Genomic DNA, 20,344 nt, shown 5'->3' on the forward strand with positions numbered 1-20,344 from the left:
GGTCTCATCCGTGATTACTTTTACATTTTATCTTTGAAAAACTAAGCCAGGTTAGATGGAAAGCTTTCATGTTGCAGCATTAAAGGGCCTGGGAAGTCGGCTGCCAACGTGGGTCTCTCCCTCATCAGGGGCGGGTCAGAGCAAAGAAAGCAGAGGTTTGGTGCTGGGAGCCCAGCGGGAAGCTCGCCCTTCCTTGGACCTTCTGACTAAGGCGCCCCTGAGGGGTGAGCATCGGCCGGGCAGGGCAGGGCAGGGCCGGGCAAGCGCCGGAGTGGCCCCGGCCCCTCAAAGCAAACGAACTGCACTGCCAAGGAGGGGGTCGGGGGTCGGGCCGGCGGGCGGGGGCTTTGCAGGCGGCGGGGTTCCCGGTGGGAGGGGGGGAAGAGAAGGGAAGGAAAAACGCTTTCAGGAATGGCCCCGGTTTCCCAGCAGCGGTCCAGAAGGGCTGACCCCCCTCCCTCCCTCCCTCCCTCCCGGGGCGTCTTTGGGGCTCAACCCGCTTCTGGGGGTCTGGCTCGGCGGGGGGGGGGTCTCCCTCCATCAGGAGAGGCAGCCTTCCCTGGTCTCCTTCGGGCGAGAGCTCGGGGCTTTCACGCCCGCCTCCAAGCCCGAGAGGCCCGGCGGAGCCAAGCTGTGGGGCGGCCGGAGGAAAGCCGCCCCTGGGCCAGCAGTCCCGGCGGGAAGGAGGCCGCGGAGGAAGGCAGGGTCACCGCGGGGGTGGGGTGGGGACGGGAGCAGGGGGCTGCAAGCCTTGCCTCGGGGGAGGCTCCGGCACCGGCACCGGCGGCAAGAGGGGGCCCCGGATCCCGCCCCGCCCGCGAGCCGACCTCCCCCTCCCGGACCCAACGGGCTCTGCTCGGGGCTCCCCGTGGAAAACCTCCCCCGGCTTCGGACCGGGCCCGCCTTCCTCCCTCGCCGGAAGGACGGCCGCTCGGGGACAACGGCCCCGCAGAGTCGGGCGCCGTCGCCGGGAGCTCCGCCTTGACCCCGGAGCCGCCAATCCCGCCCGGGATAGGCCCGCCGCCCGTCGGGGCGTGGCCGGAAGCGGCGCTGTCCCGGCGTGCCCTGCGCCAGGCGGAAGCGGAAGTGCGGACGGCCGAGGGAGCCTCTGACGGAGCGCCTGGGCGGGAGGACCGGAGCCCCCGGGCGCCATGGCAGCGGCGAGACGGGCCGGCCTCGGGCCCGCGTGGGGGAGAGGAGCCGGTGAGGGCCGCGAGGGAGGGAGGGAGGGAGGGAGGGAGGGAGGGGGAGGCCGCGCGCGTGCGCGAAGGAAGCAAGCAAGGAGGGCCCCTCCCTTCCCCTCCCTGGAAGGGGGCCTGTCAGGCGCTCCCCCTGCCCCCCGGGGAGGGGGGGGTTGGCGGGCAGCGGGGGAGGGGCCCGGCCCGATCTGCCCTCCGCCCCGCGCCTGCGCCGCCCTGAGGGAGCGGGTGGGGGGGGAAGAAGGGAGGCCGGGCGCCGACCCCGCCTGGCCGGAGGGGGCCCTTCGCGCCGCTCCCTCCGCCGCCCCCCCCCCGGGCTGGGCGGACGGGACCCTTCGTCCCGCGGGGAGAAGGGCGCGCGGAGAGAGCAGGCGGACAGGCGTTGGGGGGGGGGGAGGGCGCCGGCCTGCCGGGCCTCTTGCCTGCGAGGATCGAGCCTCCTCCTCCTCCGCGGCTGGCCGGGCGAGAGGCCTCTGGGCCCGGCGCAGTTCCCCCGTGTTTGTGTGTGTGTGTGTGTGTGTGAGAGAGAGAGAGAGAGAGAGACAGTGGGAGAGAGGGAGGGAGAGTGACCTCCCCCCCCCCGCTCCTCCCTCACCCTGGGTGACATTCATTTGGGCTTGTTTCACCAGCAGTTTGTGCTTGGCCTCTTACACAACTTTGCCTGCAGTTGTGCCCCAAGAACCAGTTAAGCAACCGCCGACGGACACGTAGGGCAAAACCCATCGCCCCAAACAGCAGAAACTGAGCGGGGGACCAGGCAGACAACCCCTCCCCCGGGGGGGGGGCAGTGGTGAGAGAGAATGAGGGCGCTCCAGGGCCTCCCTTTCTGTTCCCTTGAGTCCTCCTGAGGACGGCTCCCTTGTGTTTCCCTTCTGCAGATGCGCTGCTGTGTCTTCGTTCTGTGAATCTACCGGAGTCTCACTAAGCCATGGGGGAAAACAGTCCTGAGAATGTCATCTATTACACAGTAGAGGAAGATGATTTGGCCCAGGAGGACAAACTCTTGAGATTTGTTGACAAGAATGGGCTTCTCCCGGCCTCGTCCAGAACGGTCTACGACAGGACAACAGTCCTCATTGAACAAGACAGAGGGCCGCTGGAGGATGACGACGACGAAGGACCGTGCGGGGATTTCCTGCCTGATGATGGTCACGAGGACCGCTTTCATTTGATAGCTGACCATGAAGGAATGTCCCAGGGTTATGTGCAGCACATCATTTCCCCAGATCAGATTCACCTGACGATCCATCCTGGTTCGACTCCCATGCCACGAAACATAGAAGGAGCCACTCTCACTCTGCAGTCGGAATGCCCCGAAACAAAGCTTAAAGAGGTGAGTAGCAGACTTTAGTTTCCAGAGCGGTGGCTGTGGAGGCTTGCTAGCATATCACAGCGAAACCTCTCATGAGTCATGTGACACTGTAGAGGCTGCCGCTTGTCTTGTGATGCAAGCGGTGGTGGATGCGGGCCCTAGGTACTTTCTTTTGGGAAGGAGGCGACTTGGTTGGTCAGAGGCCTGCCAAGACCTTGGAGCTCTTTAAGTACTTGTTTTTTGCATTAGGTCTGAAAGCGAAACATTTTCAGCTATGCTTTGATTTGTTCTGTTTGCAAAGAAGGAAATGGAAGGAGAGCAAAACTGAATCCTGAGAAAATGGGTGGACTCGAATATAGAGAGGATCTTCTGAATCTTAGGATGCAGTTTTAGCATTGACCAATCCTGAGATACATTTTGTTTTTGTTTCTTTCATTGTAACTGCTGACATTTCTGGTTTGATTACTTTCATCTTCAGTAAACTCTGTATCTCAGTAATTCTAATGAATTGCTGAGAAAGCTGTTGAAATACCTTTTGACTTTTGAAGAATTGGGGATTAATATGATGGCATTAGGTTTAGGAATAACAAGACTCCTTATCTCCATTATTTTTCTTGAGAATAATGTTTGCTTAGAATTTGTGTTGCAGTTTTTGTTGCTCTGCTAATTATATTAAGAGTCTTTGAACCAATACCTTATCTTAAATCTGAAGCCGATGGAAATAGAGTAATTATTTATCTGTGCCTTAGTATATTCAAATGTGGTTACACTTACACATTTCTATGAAGGCATAAAAATACTGTTTGCTAAAGATTCTGTGCTTGTGCTTGAAGTTTGGATTTAGATGTCCTTTAGAAAGGGGGTTCCTCTGGTTGATTGTGCTGTGATAGTTTGACTGCCTAGCAGTCTGGTGTAGGGGTTTAAATGGCATGCTATTTGTTTGCCTGACAGGTGAAGCGCTACCAGTGTACCTTTGAGGGCTGCCCTCGTACCTACAGCACTGCAGGCAACCTGCGCACCCACCAGAAGACTCACCGAGGGGAATATACCTTTGTGTGCAATCAGGAAGGGTGTGGAAAAGCCTTCCTCACATCCTATAGTCTCAAAATCCACGTCCGAGTCCACACCAAGGAGAAACCATTTGAGTGTGATGTTCAAGGCTGTGAAAAAGCCTTCAATACACTGTACAGGTAAGGGAAGGGACTTTCCTTTCCTCAGTAGGAACCAGCAAGGTTAATCTTTGCAAGAAACTGGAAAAATGATAACCAATTAAATTTAGAGGGATGGTATAGAGCAGTGGTTCTTAACCTTTTTTACTCGGATGCTTTTGAACTGCAACTCCCAGAAACCCCAGTCAGGACAGCTGGTGATGGAGGCTTCTGGGAGTTGCAGTCCAAAACTCCTGAGTAACCCAAGGTTAAGAACCAGTGGTATAGAGAATTATGGGATATGGCAATTAATGATAAATTGACATGTGGCGTGAAAATAAGAAGCCTATTTTTAAGAAAATATGGAGTGTCTTCTTGGAATTTGTATTTCAGAGAGGGAAGGGGCATACACCGAGGGAAGAAATAATGAATTTTTGGAGAGAAAATGGACTGAATGATTTTTTTTTTAAAAAAAATACTGTTAATACTACCCCTGAGGGTGAAGGTGGCACTGGTGTTTTATATATATATGTAATTGTATTTTAGGTTTATGTTGTGTAGATTGGATGTCTGTTTAATAAAATAAAATAATTTAAAAAAAACATTCAGAGAGGGGAAGGAGCTGTTTGCTGTGAAATTTGGCAGCAGACTATCCTAGGTAATTTCAAGCAGTTAGGTGGTATGACCAGTAGACTTTCCACCTGCATATGGCCATATGATTTCGCTGCTGCAGTTTGGCAGCAGACGCCTGCCTCTGCTGTGTTCAGTAGGTTCAGGGGATTCCTGTGGTCACCACGTGACTCTCCTTCTTGTTGTTTGGCAGGTTAAAAGCCCACCAGAGGCTTCACACAGGGAAGACATTTAACTGTGAATCAGAAGGCTGCAGCAAGTACTTCACGACGCTCAGTGATCTGCGGAAGCACATTCGGACTCATACCGGAGAGAAGCCATTCCGGTGAGCCCTCAGGTGGCAGGGTGGTGGGACCTTGAGGAGATGCCTCCCCCACCCCCACCCCGATCCTCCTGAGACACTTCTTGGGCTTGGGGTCCTGCTTCCGTTCAAGCCCCAGCTGTTCCGTGGTTGGCCTAAAAAAACCTTAGAGTCCTTTTTAATCCCGATTCTGCAGGGCACCCACTTCCATCGCTGGTCAGGTCCACATGTGTGTTTAAAGCCCCTGATGTGGCCGTTTGTGCTGGTACTTGTTCAGAAGGTTGGGTTTCAGCAGTGTTGCTACTGTGGTGGGGGTGAGAGGTCCTAATATGAGGTGTTACTTTCTCTCTCCCACCCCCACCCCTGACACAGGAACCTCCTGCTGTGGTGGAGCTAAGGTGTGAAGTGTTGTCAGAGGCTCTTTTCAGGGGGGGGGGGCAGGATCAAGTTCATATAGGCTAACATTCTGCCTATTCCCTTTGCTTCTTTCTCGCTGTGGCTACAGTCAAAGACAGATAGTTTATCCAGGCAGGCTCCTGTCCTGCAGAAGCTTTTGTGCTTGGGGGGGGGGGCAGATCAGTGCCTGTCTGTTGTTTCTGCAGTAGGAAGGATGGTCTGTGCCTGGAAGTGATTTCTGCTGACCACTCCCCGCCCCTCCCTTAACCCTGTAGGTGTGACCATGACGGCTGTGGAAAAGCTTTTGCTGCCAGCCACCACCTGAAGACCCATGTCAGGACCCACACGGGTGAGTCAGCGTGGATCGGGTGGCGGCTTTTCTTTTGGGACCCTTAAGGATGCCATTGGGTGTTGTACGGCAAAGAGGATTTTTTGCATCATCTTTCTTGGTGGAAGGTTCAAGGTTAATAAAGTGAAACTTGCCCAGACAAGGCCTGGGGCTCCTGTGCCATTTGGGTAAATTCTTTTATTTTAAACTCGTCTGCACGAGGATCTTGCACAGTGTGCAGACCCTCCTCCTCCCTGCAATGAGAACCACAGGGCTTGGAGTCCTTCTGGGTTTCGGTGCTAGGTGTGTGACCCTTTGAGAACAGCTTAGAGGAGGCTGCAGTGCGGAAGAGGTGTTTCTAGGATTGTGTTATTTGGGCTTTTGCTGTCAGTGTTTCCATATCTTAATTCTAAGAGGCACTGGGCTTCTTTGAAGAAAATGGTGCCCCAAAAATGTCATAAGTAATAGTCTTGTTCTTATTCAAGACTCCAGATCTGCTGAGCTGCCAAGAACCCAGAGACTGCTGGACTTATACGGATCCCTGCACGTATTTTTTTCTTTGTAGGTGAGAGGCCCTTCTTCTGTCCCAGCAATGGCTGCGAGAAGACCTTCAGCACACAGTACAGTCTCAAGAGTCACATGAAGGGACATGAGAAGGGGCCTTCGTATACCTTGCTCTCCAGCAACAACCTCTCTGAGGTGGGTGTCTTTCTCCTGGTTAGAAGCTGGAGCCCAACAGGATCTAAAGGGCCACAGCTTGTCCCCACCCTAGTCTCAACACTGATGGCAGCCTTCCTCTCTGCTCTAGGATATGAACCACTCACTCTGCCTGAGCGACTTGAGCCTCATGTCCACAGACTCAGAACTGCGGGATAATTCAAATCCAGTAAGCAAGACTTTTGTGTTCAGTTGTGACAGCCTCGGAGGCAGCAATATATTCTTGCTGTTCCTTTATTCAGGCCTGATACTGTGTGGTTGTTTTTTGTGATGCTGCTTAAAGCAAGCACACGTCTTTGGTCTTTTGTGGGCTGGGTGTGTTGAGAGATGCTGTGTGGTGGTGCCTGGCCTGAGTTTCTGCAGAGGCTTGGGGATGATCTCCTGGTTGATGCTGAGTAGCACATTTTGCTCCCTTCCCCAGATACCAGGGCAAGACCTGAGCACCATCTCACCAGCAAGCATCTTTGAGTCCATCTTTCAGAGCCCAGACCCTCCTGCAAATCAGGAAGAATCTCACCCCCCAGGTAACTCTGCTTCGTATCTCCCTCCTCTTGGCTCCTTTGAGGGCTGTTAGTTGTCTTAGAAAGGATGGCGGTTCTGCAGGGCATCTGCCTGAGGCAGCTGTCCTAAGGCTTGAAGCCTGGCAGGCCTCTGAAGCCAAGTGTGCAGAGTTGGGTGCAGGAACAACACCTTTTTAGAAGCAGGAGAAGCCAAGACAGGTTTCTGAGGGAAAGAGCCCTGCCAGCGGACTGTTTCCAAGACCTCTGCTTCTCTCCTGGCTTTTTGCTCCCTCGGCGCTGCCCTTGGCTAGTGGTAGTAGTGGAGGCGTCCTCTCTCTGCAAGGAGTTTTGTAGAGGATGTTCCCCACTGAGTTAGCCACCAGAGGAGGCTTGGTTGTGGCCCGCTTAGCCAGCTTGAATAAGTTTGAGGTCAGAAGCAAGAAGAGCTGTTTCAGTGCGTCCTGCTGGAGGCTTTGGGGAAGTAGGTCCATGGTCCACAACTGGCTCAGGCCATGTCAGAGAAACCGCCATTGGGCACAAGGGGCCTCAGGAGATGCTCCAGCCAGAGTGGGCCTTTTGCCAGAGAAGGTCTTCCATGTCATGCAGAGCTTTCTCATAGTGCTTCCCATGTTGCTTGACAGACACCTTGATCGGGGATTTTGATCGTGACACAAAGCCAGCCCCTGCGGTCCCACCAGCACCAGGAGAGTCTGCTTCGTTGCCCCTGCCTCTTGTCCTGCAGCTCGGCATCTCTGAGCCTTCCCCTCCAGCACTGCCTCCTCCAGCTCCCACTGACACCCCGGCTGGTGTCCTTCAGGCTCCTGAAGTGCCTGCTTCGATCTGCACGCCATTTGCAGCCAACCCCCAGGGCTTCCTGCAGCCTCTGCAGGTGCCCACCCAGCTGCCTGAAGCAGGACTTCCTGGGGTTACGGGTCCCACAGCTGTGCCACCAGCAGGGGCGACAAGTACCCCTGAAGCTGTGCCTGCGGGAGGGAGCACTGGGCTGGCCAGCAGCCCCCCCATTACCCTCACGCCCTCACAGAAAGCTGCTCTTCTGCAGTCCAGCATCATGGTGGGAGAGCAGAACCTCCAGTGGATTTTGAACGGCGCTGCTAGGTCATCTCAGAACCAAGAACAAATGGTGAGTGAGCCCCCTCTCTTTCTTGCTCCATTCTTCAGGGCTTTGGCTGTGCAGGGTCTGGGGCAAGGAAGACGGGCCATTAGTTCTGTGTGGGATGGCAATGGTTTGTGGCGCTGTTTGTGTGAAGCGTGAACTGGGGACTTGCTCCCCTCCCCTCCTTTTCTCTCCTGGGCGTGGGGTGTGTGCATGTGCCAACCTGCCATTCCTTTTTTGGGTTGTGGCTCATTTCCTGTCTCTTTTCCAAGCCACAGGCCCCCGTGGTGGAGAAGGTCTTCTTCACGACTGCCCTGCCGGTTGCCGGCAACACAGGTAAGGAGTGTCTCCCAGGGTCCTGTTTTCTCTGTCCTCGTGGGTCTCTCTCACCCAGAGGATGTGCTGGGTGGGAGGGGATTCTCTTGAGACGAGCAGGCAGAGGAGCTGTCAAGAGAAGGTGAGCACATCCTTGAACTGTGAGAGACGGGGCTGCTCAGGCCTTGATCCCAGCCTGACAGCAGAAACCAAAGGCAGGAGAGCCGGAACTGAGACCTGACAGGGTTTCTCTGTGTGTGTGTGTGTGTGTGCGTGTGTGTGTGCCTGCCTGTCTGTCTGTCTCCAGGGAGCTCCATGCAGCAGATTGGACTGAGTGTGCCCGTCATCATCATCAAACAGGAAGAGGCCTGCCAGTGCCAGTGTGCCTGTCGGGACTCAGCAAAGGACAGAGTTGGTGGCGGTGGTGGTGGTGGTGGCAGCAGCGGCAGCAACAACAGCAGCAGCAACAACAGCAGCAGCAGCAGCTGTTCCTCATTGGGCTCCAAGACGTCTGGAGAGCCCCCACCTCCAGCCTTCCCTGTGATCCTGCCCACCAGCACCCCTTCTCCGGCGGTCCTCTCCTCCATGTTGCCGCCTCCTTGTGAAGACAGCTGCCTGGCGGGGAACCCGTCCAATGTGCAGAACCAGTCCCTAAGTGCCATGGATGTCTCCGACTTCCTTTCCCTCCAGAGCCCCGAGGCATCCTCCGCTCTGATCCCCATCGAGGCCCTCCTGCAAGCGGGAGAGGAGGAGGAGGAGGAGGAGGAGGAAGAGCTGGCCCTGGGAGGCAGCTTTCCCAAGTGAGGCCCTCCTGCTCTGGCTGACCAGGATGGAAGGAGGAGAAGCAGGGGCCTGCTGAGCCCAGGAGGCTCGGGTCGAGTCTTCTCTCTCAGGAGGAAGAGCACCCTGTTGTCTGGACTGCTGGACTGCACTCTTTTGTCACTTTGGCTTACTGTGACCCGGACACAGGAATCGGTCACTTTAACAGGATGTGGGAGGGCCAGTGGCTCTCCCTCCTTGCACCGGGTGGTGGTGGTGGGGTGGAGGCAGGGGCGGTGATGGAGAGCAGTGCTGGCAGCAGAGGTGGATCTTGTTACAGCCCAGAGGGCTCTTTAGTACGATGTGTGCACTATTATACTGTGGGGGTGAGGAGGAGATGCTGATCTCGAGAGGCATCAGACTGCCCCATGGGCCCTGGTTGTTGGGATGCCAGCTCCCTGCCAGGGGGTGGGGTCCCACCGTCAGTGCCAGGAAGAGGCCAGCCTCTGCTCCCTGTAGGTCTGTCTCCTTGCTAGCTTTCAGAGGACTGGAAATGCCAGCCGGGTGCATCCTCTCCTCCGATTCTGAAGACAAGGAGACGAGCTTGCTCTGTAGTGGCCGTGCGGCTCCCACATCCATGTTAGGGCTGCTGCTCCTGCTCAGTATTGGAAGGCTGCATCTGCATGTTGTTTGTGGGCTAAGGGTGTGCGTACTGCTTCACTCTTACCAGAACCACTTGCCCAGCAGCATCAACATGGCACAGAAGATGTGGGTCTTTGGTGTAGAGAGGCCTGCAGAGTCTCCACTTTGCCCAGACAGAAGAGCTTGTGTCGCTTAGGAAAAGCTTCGGCAAAATGCATCCCCTGAATACATTGTTGTGTCTTTGTCTGGTGGCTTCGTGATGGCGCTGCATCTTCAGAGCGGCCCCCCCTCTTTGTTCAGTCCTCCAGCTCTTCCCAAAGGCTTCCTCTTACTCATGTAAGAGTATCTACTTTTGCGCCTGCCTCCTGCAGAGGGGATGTGCCCCCTTTCTCACTTTCTAGCTCACTCAGGGTAAAATCCTAACATAGATTCCCCTCCACCCCAAAGCCTGTAAGGTTTCATGAAATCTCCTTTTTAAAATGTTCTATTTATATGATATACCATTTAAAAAAAATACTAATAGATGCCATCTAGAGAGTTATTTCCTGTTTGGGTTTGGCAGCCAGCCTCCTTTATGTTTTAGGGAAGGAGGGTGTTCCTTTTGTGTGTGGAATGTCCCTCCTGGAGGTCGTGGCAGCAGGAAGGAAGGAAGGAAGGAAGGATTCTTGCATGCAGGTAGCACAAGGGTCCTGCCCGGCAGGAGGGGAGGAATTCTGTGGCTGAGACCACCTGGTGGCCTGTCTCACTCTGGGACAATGGGACACAGTGGAGCTCTCTTCCTCCACTCTTGCTCTGTCCCTGGAGTGTGGCAAGACTTGGTACACCTTGGGCTCTTCCTAGCAGCACAGCACAGGCCTCCCGTGGCACCTTTTTTGGGCTGCTTGGTCGAATGGGAGAAGGTTTCCCTGGGTAGAATCTAGAAGGCTGGCTTGAACCTTCTCTGGAAGGAAGACACAGGGGAGCTGACTGGCCAAGGAGCCCTTAGGAAGCCCGGGTTTGTTGAGTTTCTCCAATCATTTTGGTTATTTATTATTAGTAGATAGAACACAGGCAGGCTGTTCTGCTGAACTGTCTTCCCATATGCCAGTGGGAGTTGAGGTGCACCTGGCTGGGTGTGGCAAAACTCCTGGGTTGATCAGGCATGGGTTTGGGCTTCTTACCTGCTGGGGCATGTGGGGGCTGGGGACTAGTATGTCACTGAACTGGAGGTGAGATACCATCTCCTTTGCTTGGCATAGTCAGGGCCCGGAAGGGGGGTCTCTTTGGTCTTCCAGGCTGATGTGATCTTGCTTTTCAACCAACCCTGCTCTGTTCAGAGTTCCAGCAGGAGGGAGGTGGTTACTCGAAGAAGCTGCAGCATAGATGGCAAGAGTGGGCTTCTCTCTGGCCCATGTGAAGAACGTGCCAGGCTAGAAGGAGAAGGCTGGAGGCGTCTGTTGTGTTTGCTGGAAATTGCTGCCAGAGTCTAGAGGAGGCAAATTCTTTGCTGGGGGCTGCCCATTTACACTAACATGCTGGTCTCTAAAATGCACTTTAGTTCTCTTTATGCTGACTGCTGCAATTTCATTTGTAAATAACTTCACAAAGTTAGTAGGGAGGTTTCTCCTTTTTTGCTCTGATAGAAGTTCACATGGGTGTGCGAAAAGAAGAGCACTTAACCTCAGTGCAATACGTGTAGCTAGGAGTAGAGGCCACGTGCACTCTCCTGAGGGTGTGTATGTGTTTCTGTGTCTGTCTGTCTGCGTATGTCTGAGTGTATGAGGCTCATGGAATTTATGTGGGAACCATCTCAAGCTGTGTATGCTACCCTCTTCTTGACGTAGTTGTTTTAAAAGGAAAAGTCTGGTCTATGCAAAACTTCCATTAGGAGCTTGAGCTGGTGGGAATCAATTCAAGTCACTCATTCTTTCTGAATTGAGGTTGGTCGCTTCTCAGATACAGTTCTCTTCGCATATCATAAGAGCCACCCCACTCTTTTGAATGCCCCATAGCAGGAAAGTGGGGTGGGGAGGGGAAGGCGGGTTGTCCTTAAATAGGCAGAGAGAATCTTCTTGGACTGACCTGCTTGGTCTTCTGGAGGTCACATTCCGGCATTACTTTACACCAAGGGGCTACATTCAAGAGGTGGCAGGATCCCTCTGGTGTCATTTTAAAGGATTTCAAGCCCACTCCTGCACCTTCTTCCTATCAGAGGTGCAAGAAATCTGAAACCCTAAAGGTACCCAAAGGAAAGCTGCTCTTGACAGCTCAGAACACAGGGAAGGCGGCAGGTCCAGGAGGGGTGAGCTGCTCTCTGGAAAACCACCATGAAAAGCTGTTCCTCTTTGCAAAGCCAGTTGGCCTTGGCAGGAGGTGGCGTGACATTTCAGCATTCCACACTCTGAAATAGTTTCTCTGCTGGGATATTGTTCTTAGCTGTTTCTAGACATAGGATGGCCCCTCTTCATAAGCATCCCATCTCACTGGGAGAGAGGGCTGATTTTCTGCATTCTGCACTGACTGTGGCTGTTTCTTTCTTAGGTTTGGACTCTTGTTCTGCACTGAGAAATGCCAAGGAAACTGGATATTTATGTAGGGCATGTGTATCTGTGTGTGTGGGAATGGTGTGTCACCCGCACGGTGTTTTCTGTGGTGTGCACACTGGCCAAAAATGGTTTCTATGCAGTGGACACTTTCTGAGTAAATGCAGTTTATACTTTTCTTAACACTTGGTTTTGTGTTCCCCAATACAATCTTCACCAGTAAAGCCTAGGGAGAGGTTATATAGACATATATATATCTATTTTACAATCTGTTAATTGATGTTGGCTCCTTCCTTTGCTTTGCAGGTTCTCTCTTTCTGACTGCTCAGCTAGTGAAGCTCTTGGTGTAAAGAAACGGAGGAGCCGTCATTCTCTCTAGTACAGTAATTGGTCTGAATTCAGGACCTGGAGAGGAATGTAAAGGCTCCGTCTTGAATTGGAGGCAGGATGCAGGCTGTCCCTTTCTGAGTGGAACTGCTTTGAGGCCTACCTGGTGATGGTCCCTTGCACTACCCTTGAAAGTGTGTGTGTGTGTGTGTGTGTGTGTGTGTGTGTGTGTGTGTGTGTGTGTGTGTGTGTGTGTGTGTGTGTGTGTGTGTTGGCAATCTGTCTGTCTGTGCTGAGCTGGGAAGCATCATGGGCGGGGGGGGCAGGGAATGCCATGTGTCAGATAGGAAGAGGATTAGGTGGGGGGAACAGAATTGTTCCGTTGAGGGGGGCGGCTGGGGGCCCTTTCTTCACAACCACTACTTCTCTGTGTGAGGTATGCGGTTACATCTTAAAAGTGAGGGAGAGGGAGACTCCCAAAGGTGCTCAGAGACCTTTTGCAAAGTGCCTTTCTGCCCCCCCGCTCCCCCTCCCCGCCAGCCTGGATGACACAAGCCGGGCACCTAAATTCTTCCGTGGCAACGCATGGCTGTGGTGTGGCTGAGCTTTAGGAGGTGCAGCAGAACTTTGTCCTTGGTTGCCACCCGGTCTCCGGAGCCCCAGGAGGATGATTCAGAGTTGCCGGTTTCTCTCAGGAGTGTGTGTTTTATGTGGAGGCAAATTTAAGTGTAACTCTGAAACATGGGAACAAATGTCCTCGCCTTGACAGAGGATCTGAAGGTGTTTGTTACAGGTACCGTACTTCCAAAGGAAGCGCCTCTCCAAAACCCCAGAAGCATAAACACGAATTTGTATTTTTGAAGAATGTAAAATGTGAAATAACAGTGTTTGCTTAACTGCTCCATTTTGTATAAAAGTAATATTGTACTTTGAAATACCTGCAAGGATATGGAAATTAATTTTTTAATTGAAAGCAATATTAATACCAATGGGATCTAATTAAATGCTTATTTAAACTTGGTGCTTTGGAAGGGATCGTTTGTGGAAGAGGGCTGCAGTTCCACCCGGGCGGGGCCACAAACGCCCGGTTCCAGTTCATGCGGGGCTGAGAGGGCCATGCCCGGTGCGGCGGGCGGGAGGTCTAGGCAAGGGCCAGCCCCACCAAAGGCTCCCTGAACCCCCCCCCCCTGCCCCGCCCGGGACCCTCGGTGGCCGGCCGGTGCCAGCAGGGCAGGGTCTCTCCGGAAAGAGGAAGCCCAGAGACACCCCCCGCCCTCCAGAGCACGAGGCCCGGCCGTCCCCCCCCCCCCCGGGGCAGGAGGACTCAGTGCCCAGAGCGTCGCTCCCCCGGAAGTCCGCCAGGCCTTCCTCCCTAAGCAGCGGCGCTCTAGGCCGCGGCACCTCTATGGCCATCGCCCGAAGCCTGCGGCCCCGCCCGCCTTGGCGTGCTGCTGCCTCTGCGCCAGGAGTCGGAAGTGGCGTCACGGCGGGGCCGGAAGCGGCTTCCGGATGCTGCGTCGAGCGAGGTGCCGGGCGGCGATGCTGGCGCTGAAGGGGGCGGCGGGCGGCGATCGGGCCGCCTGCTCCGGGCGCGTCACCCGGCTGACCCCGCGGGGCCCAAGCGGTGAGGGAGGGGCGCCTCTCCCCTTTCTGTCCCTGGGCGGAGGGGCCGCGATCTTCTCACCCCCCGACCCCCCCACCTCACCCACCCCCCGTGGCCGGTGGGCTCCCCTTCCCACCGCTGACCGTCGGTTCCGTTGACGCCTCCCTCTCTGTCTGCCTGTCTGTCTGTCTGGCCTCCCTCCCTCCTTCTCCCTCCCCCACAGGCAGCCCCGAGGCGGCGGCGGCGGGCGCGGCGGCGGCGGCGCTGGAGGCGGGCGGGCTGGTGGCCCTGCCCACCGACACCATCTACGGCCTGGCCTGCCTGGCGCAGGACTCGCGGGCGCTCGCGGCCCTGTACCGACTCAAGGGCCGCGCCGGCTCCAAGCCCCTGGCCGTCTGCCTGCCCGACGTCCCCCACGTCTACCGGTGAGCCCAGGGCCGGAGGGGTGGGGGAGAACTCCCGCTTGGCCTCGCGGGTCAAAGGCCGCCCGCGGAGGAGCTGGAAGAGCCGAGAAGAGAGAGGCCTGGCGGTTAGGGTTGTTCAGGGCCGACGCTTCTCAGCCCCCATTTTGAGCCCTTTCTCCTCCTCCTCCTCCCGTAGGTACTGCAAAGTCCGCGTGCCTGATGAGCTGCTGCACGACCTCCTCCCAGGCCCGGTGACGCTCGTCCTGGAGCGCTCGGATGCCCTCAACAAGGACCTGAATCCCTTCACCCCAGTGAGCCTTGAACCCGCTCTGCATTGGGGTGCATTCAGGGCAGGAACTGCTCTCTGTGATGGGAAGGGAGGGCTGAAGGGCTGTGTTTAAAGATCCAAATCAAAGGTGTTTAGATCTCCTAATGTTTGCTCTGCATTCAAAGCTAAAAGATATATTGGGCAGGTTAAAACACTTGAACACTAGATACCAAGATCTCAAGGTCTAAAAAATACCTTTCCACCTTTTCCCCATTCATTTCTTACACTGAAATGTAGAGTTGTTTGTTGTGAAGTGAAGTGGATGAGGTTTGTGTGTGGGTGGGGGGGGGTAGGGGGATGGGAAGATATGTGATGTTGTAATAGGAAAAGCACTTCTTGCTATGTTTTTATGTGTGCGTGCTGAAAGTAATTAAGTAGCGTTCCTTTATCTCTATCTTTTATCATAGCTAGTTGGTGTTCGCATCCCCGGTCACTGGTTCGTCAGGGAAGTGGCCAAGCTGTGTGCAGCCCCTCTGGCCTTAACAAGTGCAAACCTCAGTAACAAAGCAAGTAGCCTCACAGTCACGGTAAGGCTGCTTTAAAATCTTGTCAGAATGAGGTGGGGACAGTGGCGTGTATTTCTCTGTCTTTCTGTTGTTGCAAAGTGAGCATCACAGGGCAAAGTGAGGCTGCTGTCAAGGCTCAGTATGCAAATCTTTGCAGGATCTTCCTGTGGAGGAAGGCTAGTCTCTTCTAAAAAGTGAAGAGACTGAATCTTGCTTCTGACCCAGCTCTGACCTTGCTTGAACTCTTGAGCAGAGATTTCTTAAGCTCCTCATCCCTCCTTTAGGAATTCCAGGAGCTCTGGCCTCACCTGGCGCTGATTGTGGACGCAGGCCCAATTGGGGACATCCAGAGTCCAGAGTGCCGTCTGGGCTCCACTGTGGTTGACCTCTCTGTTCCTGGCAAGTTCAAGGTTATTCGGCCAGGCTGGTAAGGCTCCCTTTGAGCTTTTGTAGGCTGTGGGTTTTTTGTTTTAGAAAAAAAGCTGGAATTCAGCCATACAGAAATGTAGGGGACTTGCTCTGGCAAACAGTTTTGCTGAACACCATCCTTTTGCTCCTGTGAGCATTGTGTGTTTGTATGTTAAGGGGGAGGTGGGAAGGCTTCTGTCAGCTTTTCCGTCCAGCACTTTTCAAAGAGCTGATACTGAACCAACATTCAGGAATGTTAAGGGGAGAGGTATGCCACTTTCCTGCCCATCCCTGCCCTCTCAGTTCTGTTCTTTTTCTTTCCTGCAGCGCCCTTGCCCAGACAGTGGAAATCCTGGAGAGCAAGTATGGACTGAGGAGTGATTTGCCTAGTTCATGAAGCACTCGGCTTCTGGGAAGCTACATGTTGGACAGCAATCCAGAGTGCCCTTCCCTGCTTTGTAAGAAGAAAGGTGGTGGGAGTGAGCTCTACTTGGCTGCAAAGATAGCCCCCCCCCCCCAAATTTCCATGGCACTTTTCTATGTTCCTGGTCAGAAGAAGACTCAGAAGTACCTAGTACTCTAGGCTGAATATCTCTTCCCTCTTTGTCTTTGTTTCCTTTGGGATTTAAAGGAGGGCTGGCATAATCTTGGGTGCCTCTGCTTTTGCCAAGGAGCAAATCCATTGCCTCCCTGCTCCTGAACCACCTGGCTTGTGTTAGCTGAAGGGTGAGAGATCCTTCTAAGGAGCATTTGAGTGCAAGTGAGATAGGAGAAGTTTGGTCACAAAAATAGAGATACAGAACCAGGGAGCTGCGTGAAGGAAGTGGTCTAGTTCAAGAGAACATAACTTCCTAAGGGGCACCAGGCTCTCCTGAACTCCAGAGACTGTACTTAAAACAGCCTGGCTCCTGATATGACACAGCTAGCTTTGGGACCAATGGTATTAAAGGGTGACTTTGTACAGATGGTTCTGTGGTCCCGGCTCCTAATTTTCTGCATGTAGGTGAAAGAATTGATGGTCTTTTTTTCCTGGGGGTGGGGTGGGGAGAGTATCTTTATTGGTGAGTGGCACATAACTTGATAACAGCGATGTAAAAAGGGATGAGCAAAGTCAGGTTCTCCGAGGGTTGTTGGGCTGATGTTCCTGGCATGCCTCACCTCTGACCAAAACAGAAGAATGAGAATATCAAACATTCTTCCCTCTCCTCCCTGTTGTTGCTCCTGGCCTCTAGCTATCCCGCTAACTGAAACCGAAAGCCCTTGTTCCTCTTCTCTGCTTTTTTCTCTAAGCCAAGAGGTGTTATTTGCATCAGGCAATGAATACAGCTGCCCCCGAACTGTGTAAGAAATGATTTTATGATCTGGATCCTGACAAGGAGGGGACCCAGGCTGTAGTGGAGGCATGTGGCATTTCTCCCTTCCCTGGGCAGCCTCTTATCATCTGAGCACCAGGCACTGATGGCGGTGGGACTTACGTTTTATTGCAAGGTTGGGTATCCTGAAACTGCCGAGGCTTGTATGACATGCACAGGCTGTCCTGTCTCTTGAGAGAGGGGACTAAATGGCCGAGTAAACATTGACCTGCAGAGTTGGGAAAAGGGACGCACTAATTAGCAGTGGCACAGTAGGAATTAGTGTTCCTGGGGCGAAACAGCAGCTTTTTAAAGGAAATAAGAAGGAGCTTCCTATTCCCTGCAGAATCTGGCACTGCTGTTAATTAGAGACTTATTAGAGACTTGCTGAGGAGAAGGGAGATATTTCTCCAAGAACAACTGGAGGCAGAAGGATGATGTCTATGAAAGCGTAAGCCCTGTTTGCTTCCTGAAGGGGTGGCCTCCATTCTATTCCTCTTCCGGAGCCTCTCTTTCCTTTCCAAGCAAAGTTGGACTAGCAGGCAGTACAGCCCACCTTTTCCCACCTGTGTCCAAAGGCAGGTCCTGGGGTTGGTTGGGTTTGCGGTTGTTTTTTGTTTTGTCCCTCTCCCCCAGTAGATTCCCCCCCCCCCCGAGCTGCTCACATCAGCCACTGTTCCTTCTCCTTGCTGTACTGTTCTGCCCACCTGCGGGTCAGCTCCAGGTACATGTCTGGCTGATGGGGGGAGTAATCCAAGTAAAGCCGTGTCAGGGTCTTCATAGGCACTGCCTTCTCAATCTGGGTGCCCTCGTGCCACTCATTGAATGAAGTAATGGAAACAATCTCTGGGCGCACCACGAGAGCCGCCTGCAGGGCTGTCTCATAGTACTTGCCGTTCACTCGGTTGCGGGTGTTGTGGTTATTCCACGGCCTGATGCTTGTGTCGACGTAGCCGGGCCCCACGCTGGGGATGAAGAGGAGGTTGTTGGCATCGCAGAAGGCTTTGATGGCTTTCCAGTTCTGGTGGGAGGAGCCATAAGAGAAGCCATTGGAGGCAAAATAGGTGTACATGCCATCATACCCAGCCGAGAGGATCTCCTGCTTGTGCCCTTCCTCTACCAACAGGGCAATGAAAACAGCGTCATAGGGAGTGTTGCGCAGGGAGTGGGACCCAGATGGGCTGAGCAAGTTGGCCCAGGCTTCAGGTGGAGTCAGGTAGGAGTCATAAATGTAGAATAATGGCAGGTTCCGGCCCGTGCTCGTCTTGTACCTGTAAAAGGCCTTGTGAGTCCCATACCTGTCGAGAGAACAGCCTGCTGTTATGGCCCAAGCATGGAGCCAAGCCAGCCTTACCCATGACTTTACTCTGGGCCCATCCAGAGCTCTGGCACATTGCTTGTCTTCCGCACCCAGGAGTGGTTGCGGTCATCTGCCCTGGTTTTCCTGTGTGTCAACAGAACCCTCTCTGTGGAGCAAGCTGCCTCCCTCCCTCTCGGTACTGGGGACAGCGACCGCCTTCCCCAACACCTCCAGACAGCCTGGCAGGTAAAGACTTTTTTATACAGCAGGATATATATTTTCTCATTAAATAAAAGCCTTTGGCCCCAGGCCCATTAAGCAGTTTTGCAGCTAACGATCAAAATACATGAAGTGTGTGGCCTCAGTGGAACTGCTCCTGAGGCGCGGCCTGGGCCTCCACCCTCAGGGAAGCCAGAAGGCTCGTTTGCTGCTCTGTTGCCCACAACGTGTGCCCTTTAGGAGGGTTTGCTGGCTTTCTCAAGGGGCTGGCCTGGCCTGGCCTTGAGCATCAAGGCATCCTTTGTAGGCACAGAAGCACTTACTTGTCCAGGATGTATTTCACATTGCTGTGCAGTGTGTTGTCATCGCGGCCTTTGTATGGCTGTATGTGGAATGTGACCTGTGGGGAAAAGGCAGGTGGAGACAGTGGGACATGGGTGACTGCATTGCTTAGAAAACAACCCCCCCACAAGACTCTTGATCACCTCGACACCTCTGTTAGTGCCCCACGTCATCCACACCAGGGATTTTCAGAGTGAGAACCAGCTAAATGTCATGGCCCCAAAGTGTACGAGAGGGTTCCCTTGGGTTTCTGCTGTATGCTGGTAGAACCTGTAACACACAAATGCTCCCCCACAATTCCCAAGCATCTGGGCACACCTGGATGGCATAGCGCTGTGCAGCATCCAAGATGAAGGGGACCAGGCTCTCCGAGGGTTCCCCGTTCTCATCTGCAACACCCGGTGGGTACCAGGACAGAACGATGACGCCTGCAGGGAGAAAACGGGTACCTCCATCCAGTCAAGGGGGGGGGAGGCTCTGCTCTGGGTAGGGAGGGCTGCAGAACCATCCCAATGCCTTCTTTCCATTTTTGCTTCAAGAACCGACCCACCCCGCCCCCAGTCCAAAGGAAACGGGACAGGAAAACTCTCAGGTGGGAGCCCGCGGGCCCTGGGAGGCGGAGGGGCGCCCCACCGGAGCCCCGCTCCTGCCCGGTCTTCTGCCAGGCCTGCGCCGAGGGGTTCGCCAGCGCCGAAGCGGACTCTGCCGCAGCCGCGGCGCGCCCCGAGGAGCTGTCCGGGGCAGGGCGGTGCTGAAATGGCTCCCGGCGGGCCGGAGGGACTAGGGGTGGCCGGGCCGGGCGCTGCTCCTCCAGAGCCGGCGCTCCTCAAAGGCCCGCCGGTAAAGGCTAAGGGGGTGGGGGTGGGGTTCGCCGGGCGCGCGCCCTTACCGATGGCGGCGGCGCGCAGCTGGTGCATGTGGTCCTCCAGGACGCCCGGGTCGCGGGAGCTGTAGGGCCCGAGCGCCGGGTAGAAGCTGGCCGCCAGGTCCTCCGGGGGGCTGTGGCGGCCCTTGGCGTAGCTGGCGGCGATCTTGGGGTCCCAGTGGGGCACCATCGCGTGGTCCCAGTGCACGTAGCGGCGGTCGAGGCGCGGCGTCCCGTACCAGGTGTAGTAGAAGGCGTGCAGGGCAGGCGAAACCCGCCAGCCAGGCCGGGCCCCGCCGCCGCCAGCCCCCGTCCGTGCCTCGCGGCTCCCGGCCGCGCCCGGTAGGGACGGCGGGGCCGAGGCGGCGGCCTCCGGCTCGGGCTCCGGCGGCGGGGGCGGCTGCGGCGGCGGCTGCTCGGGCCCGGGCAGAGCGAAGGCGTCGGGGGCGGGCTTGAGGGTGCGCAGCGCCATGAGGGTGCCGAAGACGAAGAGGGCGCAGAGGAAAAGCGCCAGGCCGGCGCGGCGGCGGAGGCGCACCATCCCGGTGCCCGGGCCAGGCTCGCCTCGCGGCCCGCGGCCCGGCGCCCACGGGAGCCTGATCCCCCCCCCCGCCGCCGCCCCCTCCGGACTCTGCTGCCTCTTCCGCAGCCGGCGCCGCGCTGCTCAGACCCGGACCGCCTCTCCCAAAAGAAGCCGCCGCCGCCCCTCCGCCGCCGTGGACGAGCCCATCAGGCAAGGGGCGAAGGGGCCGCCCCCGCCGATGGTACGGCCCGCCCGAGCCAGCCGGGGAGGCAGGCGGACGGGCG

General features: G+C 55.5%; 3 protein-coding genes across 6 annotated transcripts; 2 read left to right on the forward strand and 1 right to left on the reverse strand.

The window, feature by feature from the left end:
- The first annotated feature begins 84 nt into the window (after positions 1 to 84).
- On the forward strand, positions 85 to 13,230 carry MTF1 (metal regulatory transcription factor 1). Of its 3 annotated transcripts, none has more exons than XM_072979513.2 (11): positions 85 to 224; positions 2,078 to 2,532; positions 3,463 to 3,701; positions 4,483 to 4,614; positions 5,262 to 5,335; positions 5,880 to 6,013; positions 6,123 to 6,200; positions 6,453 to 6,555; positions 7,173 to 7,672; positions 7,918 to 7,981; positions 8,268 to 13,230. In XM_072979513.2, exons 2-11 carry the CDS (start codon positions 2,128 to 2,130, stop codon positions 8,762 to 8,764), a joined length of 2,226 nt encoding a protein of 741 aa, XP_072835614.2. In that variant the 5' UTR covers positions 85 to 224; positions 2,078 to 2,127; the 3' UTR covers positions 8,765 to 13,230. The 3 variants fall into 3 exon arrangements, with proteins under 3 accessions (XP_072835614.2, XP_072835613.2, XP_072835615.2); XM_072979512.2 differs by lacking the exon at positions 85 to 224 and adding an exon at positions 780 to 1,203; XM_072979514.2 differs by lacking the exon at positions 85 to 224 and adding an exon at positions 780 to 1,203 and having other exon boundaries at positions 7,924 to 7,981.
- A 167-nt stretch (positions 13,231 to 13,397) lies between these two features.
- On the forward strand, positions 13,398 to 16,425 carry YRDC (yrdC N6-threonylcarbamoyltransferase domain containing). Its single transcript, XM_072979518.2, has 6 exons — positions 13,398 to 13,834; positions 14,037 to 14,238; positions 14,414 to 14,528; positions 14,953 to 15,072; positions 15,336 to 15,478; positions 15,787 to 16,425. Exons 1-6 carry the CDS (start codon positions 13,720 to 13,722, stop codon positions 15,854 to 15,856), a joined length of 765 nt encoding a protein of 254 aa, XP_072835619.2. The 5' UTR covers positions 13,398 to 13,719; the 3' UTR covers positions 15,857 to 16,425.
- A 70-nt stretch (positions 16,426 to 16,495) lies between these two features.
- Positions 16,496 to 20,329, reverse strand: MANEAL (mannosidase endo-alpha like). 2 transcript variants are annotated; one of them, XM_078379916.1, is made up of 4 exons: positions 19,562 to 20,329; positions 18,991 to 19,100; positions 18,654 to 18,730; positions 16,496 to 18,082 (listed from the first exon to the last, which is right to left on the reverse strand). In XM_078379916.1, the coding sequence occupies exons 1-4, from the start codon at positions 20,076 to 20,078 to the stop codon at positions 17,473 to 17,475; spliced, it is 1,314 nt and encodes a 437-aa protein (XP_078236042.1). In that variant the 5' UTR covers positions 20,079 to 20,329; the 3' UTR covers positions 16,496 to 17,472. The 2 variants fall into 2 exon arrangements, with proteins under 2 accessions (XP_078236042.1, XP_072835617.2); XM_072979516.2 differs by having other exon boundaries at positions 16,496 to 18,109.
- Between the last annotated feature and the right edge of the window lie 15 nt (positions 20,330 to 20,344).

This window comes from Pogona vitticeps, chromosome 9 (genome assembly GCF_051106095.1).
Source record: "Pogona vitticeps strain Pit_001003342236 chromosome 9, PviZW2.1, whole genome shotgun sequence".
Taxonomy (NCBI): Eukaryota; Metazoa; Chordata; class Lepidosauria; order Squamata; family Agamidae; genus Pogona; species Pogona vitticeps.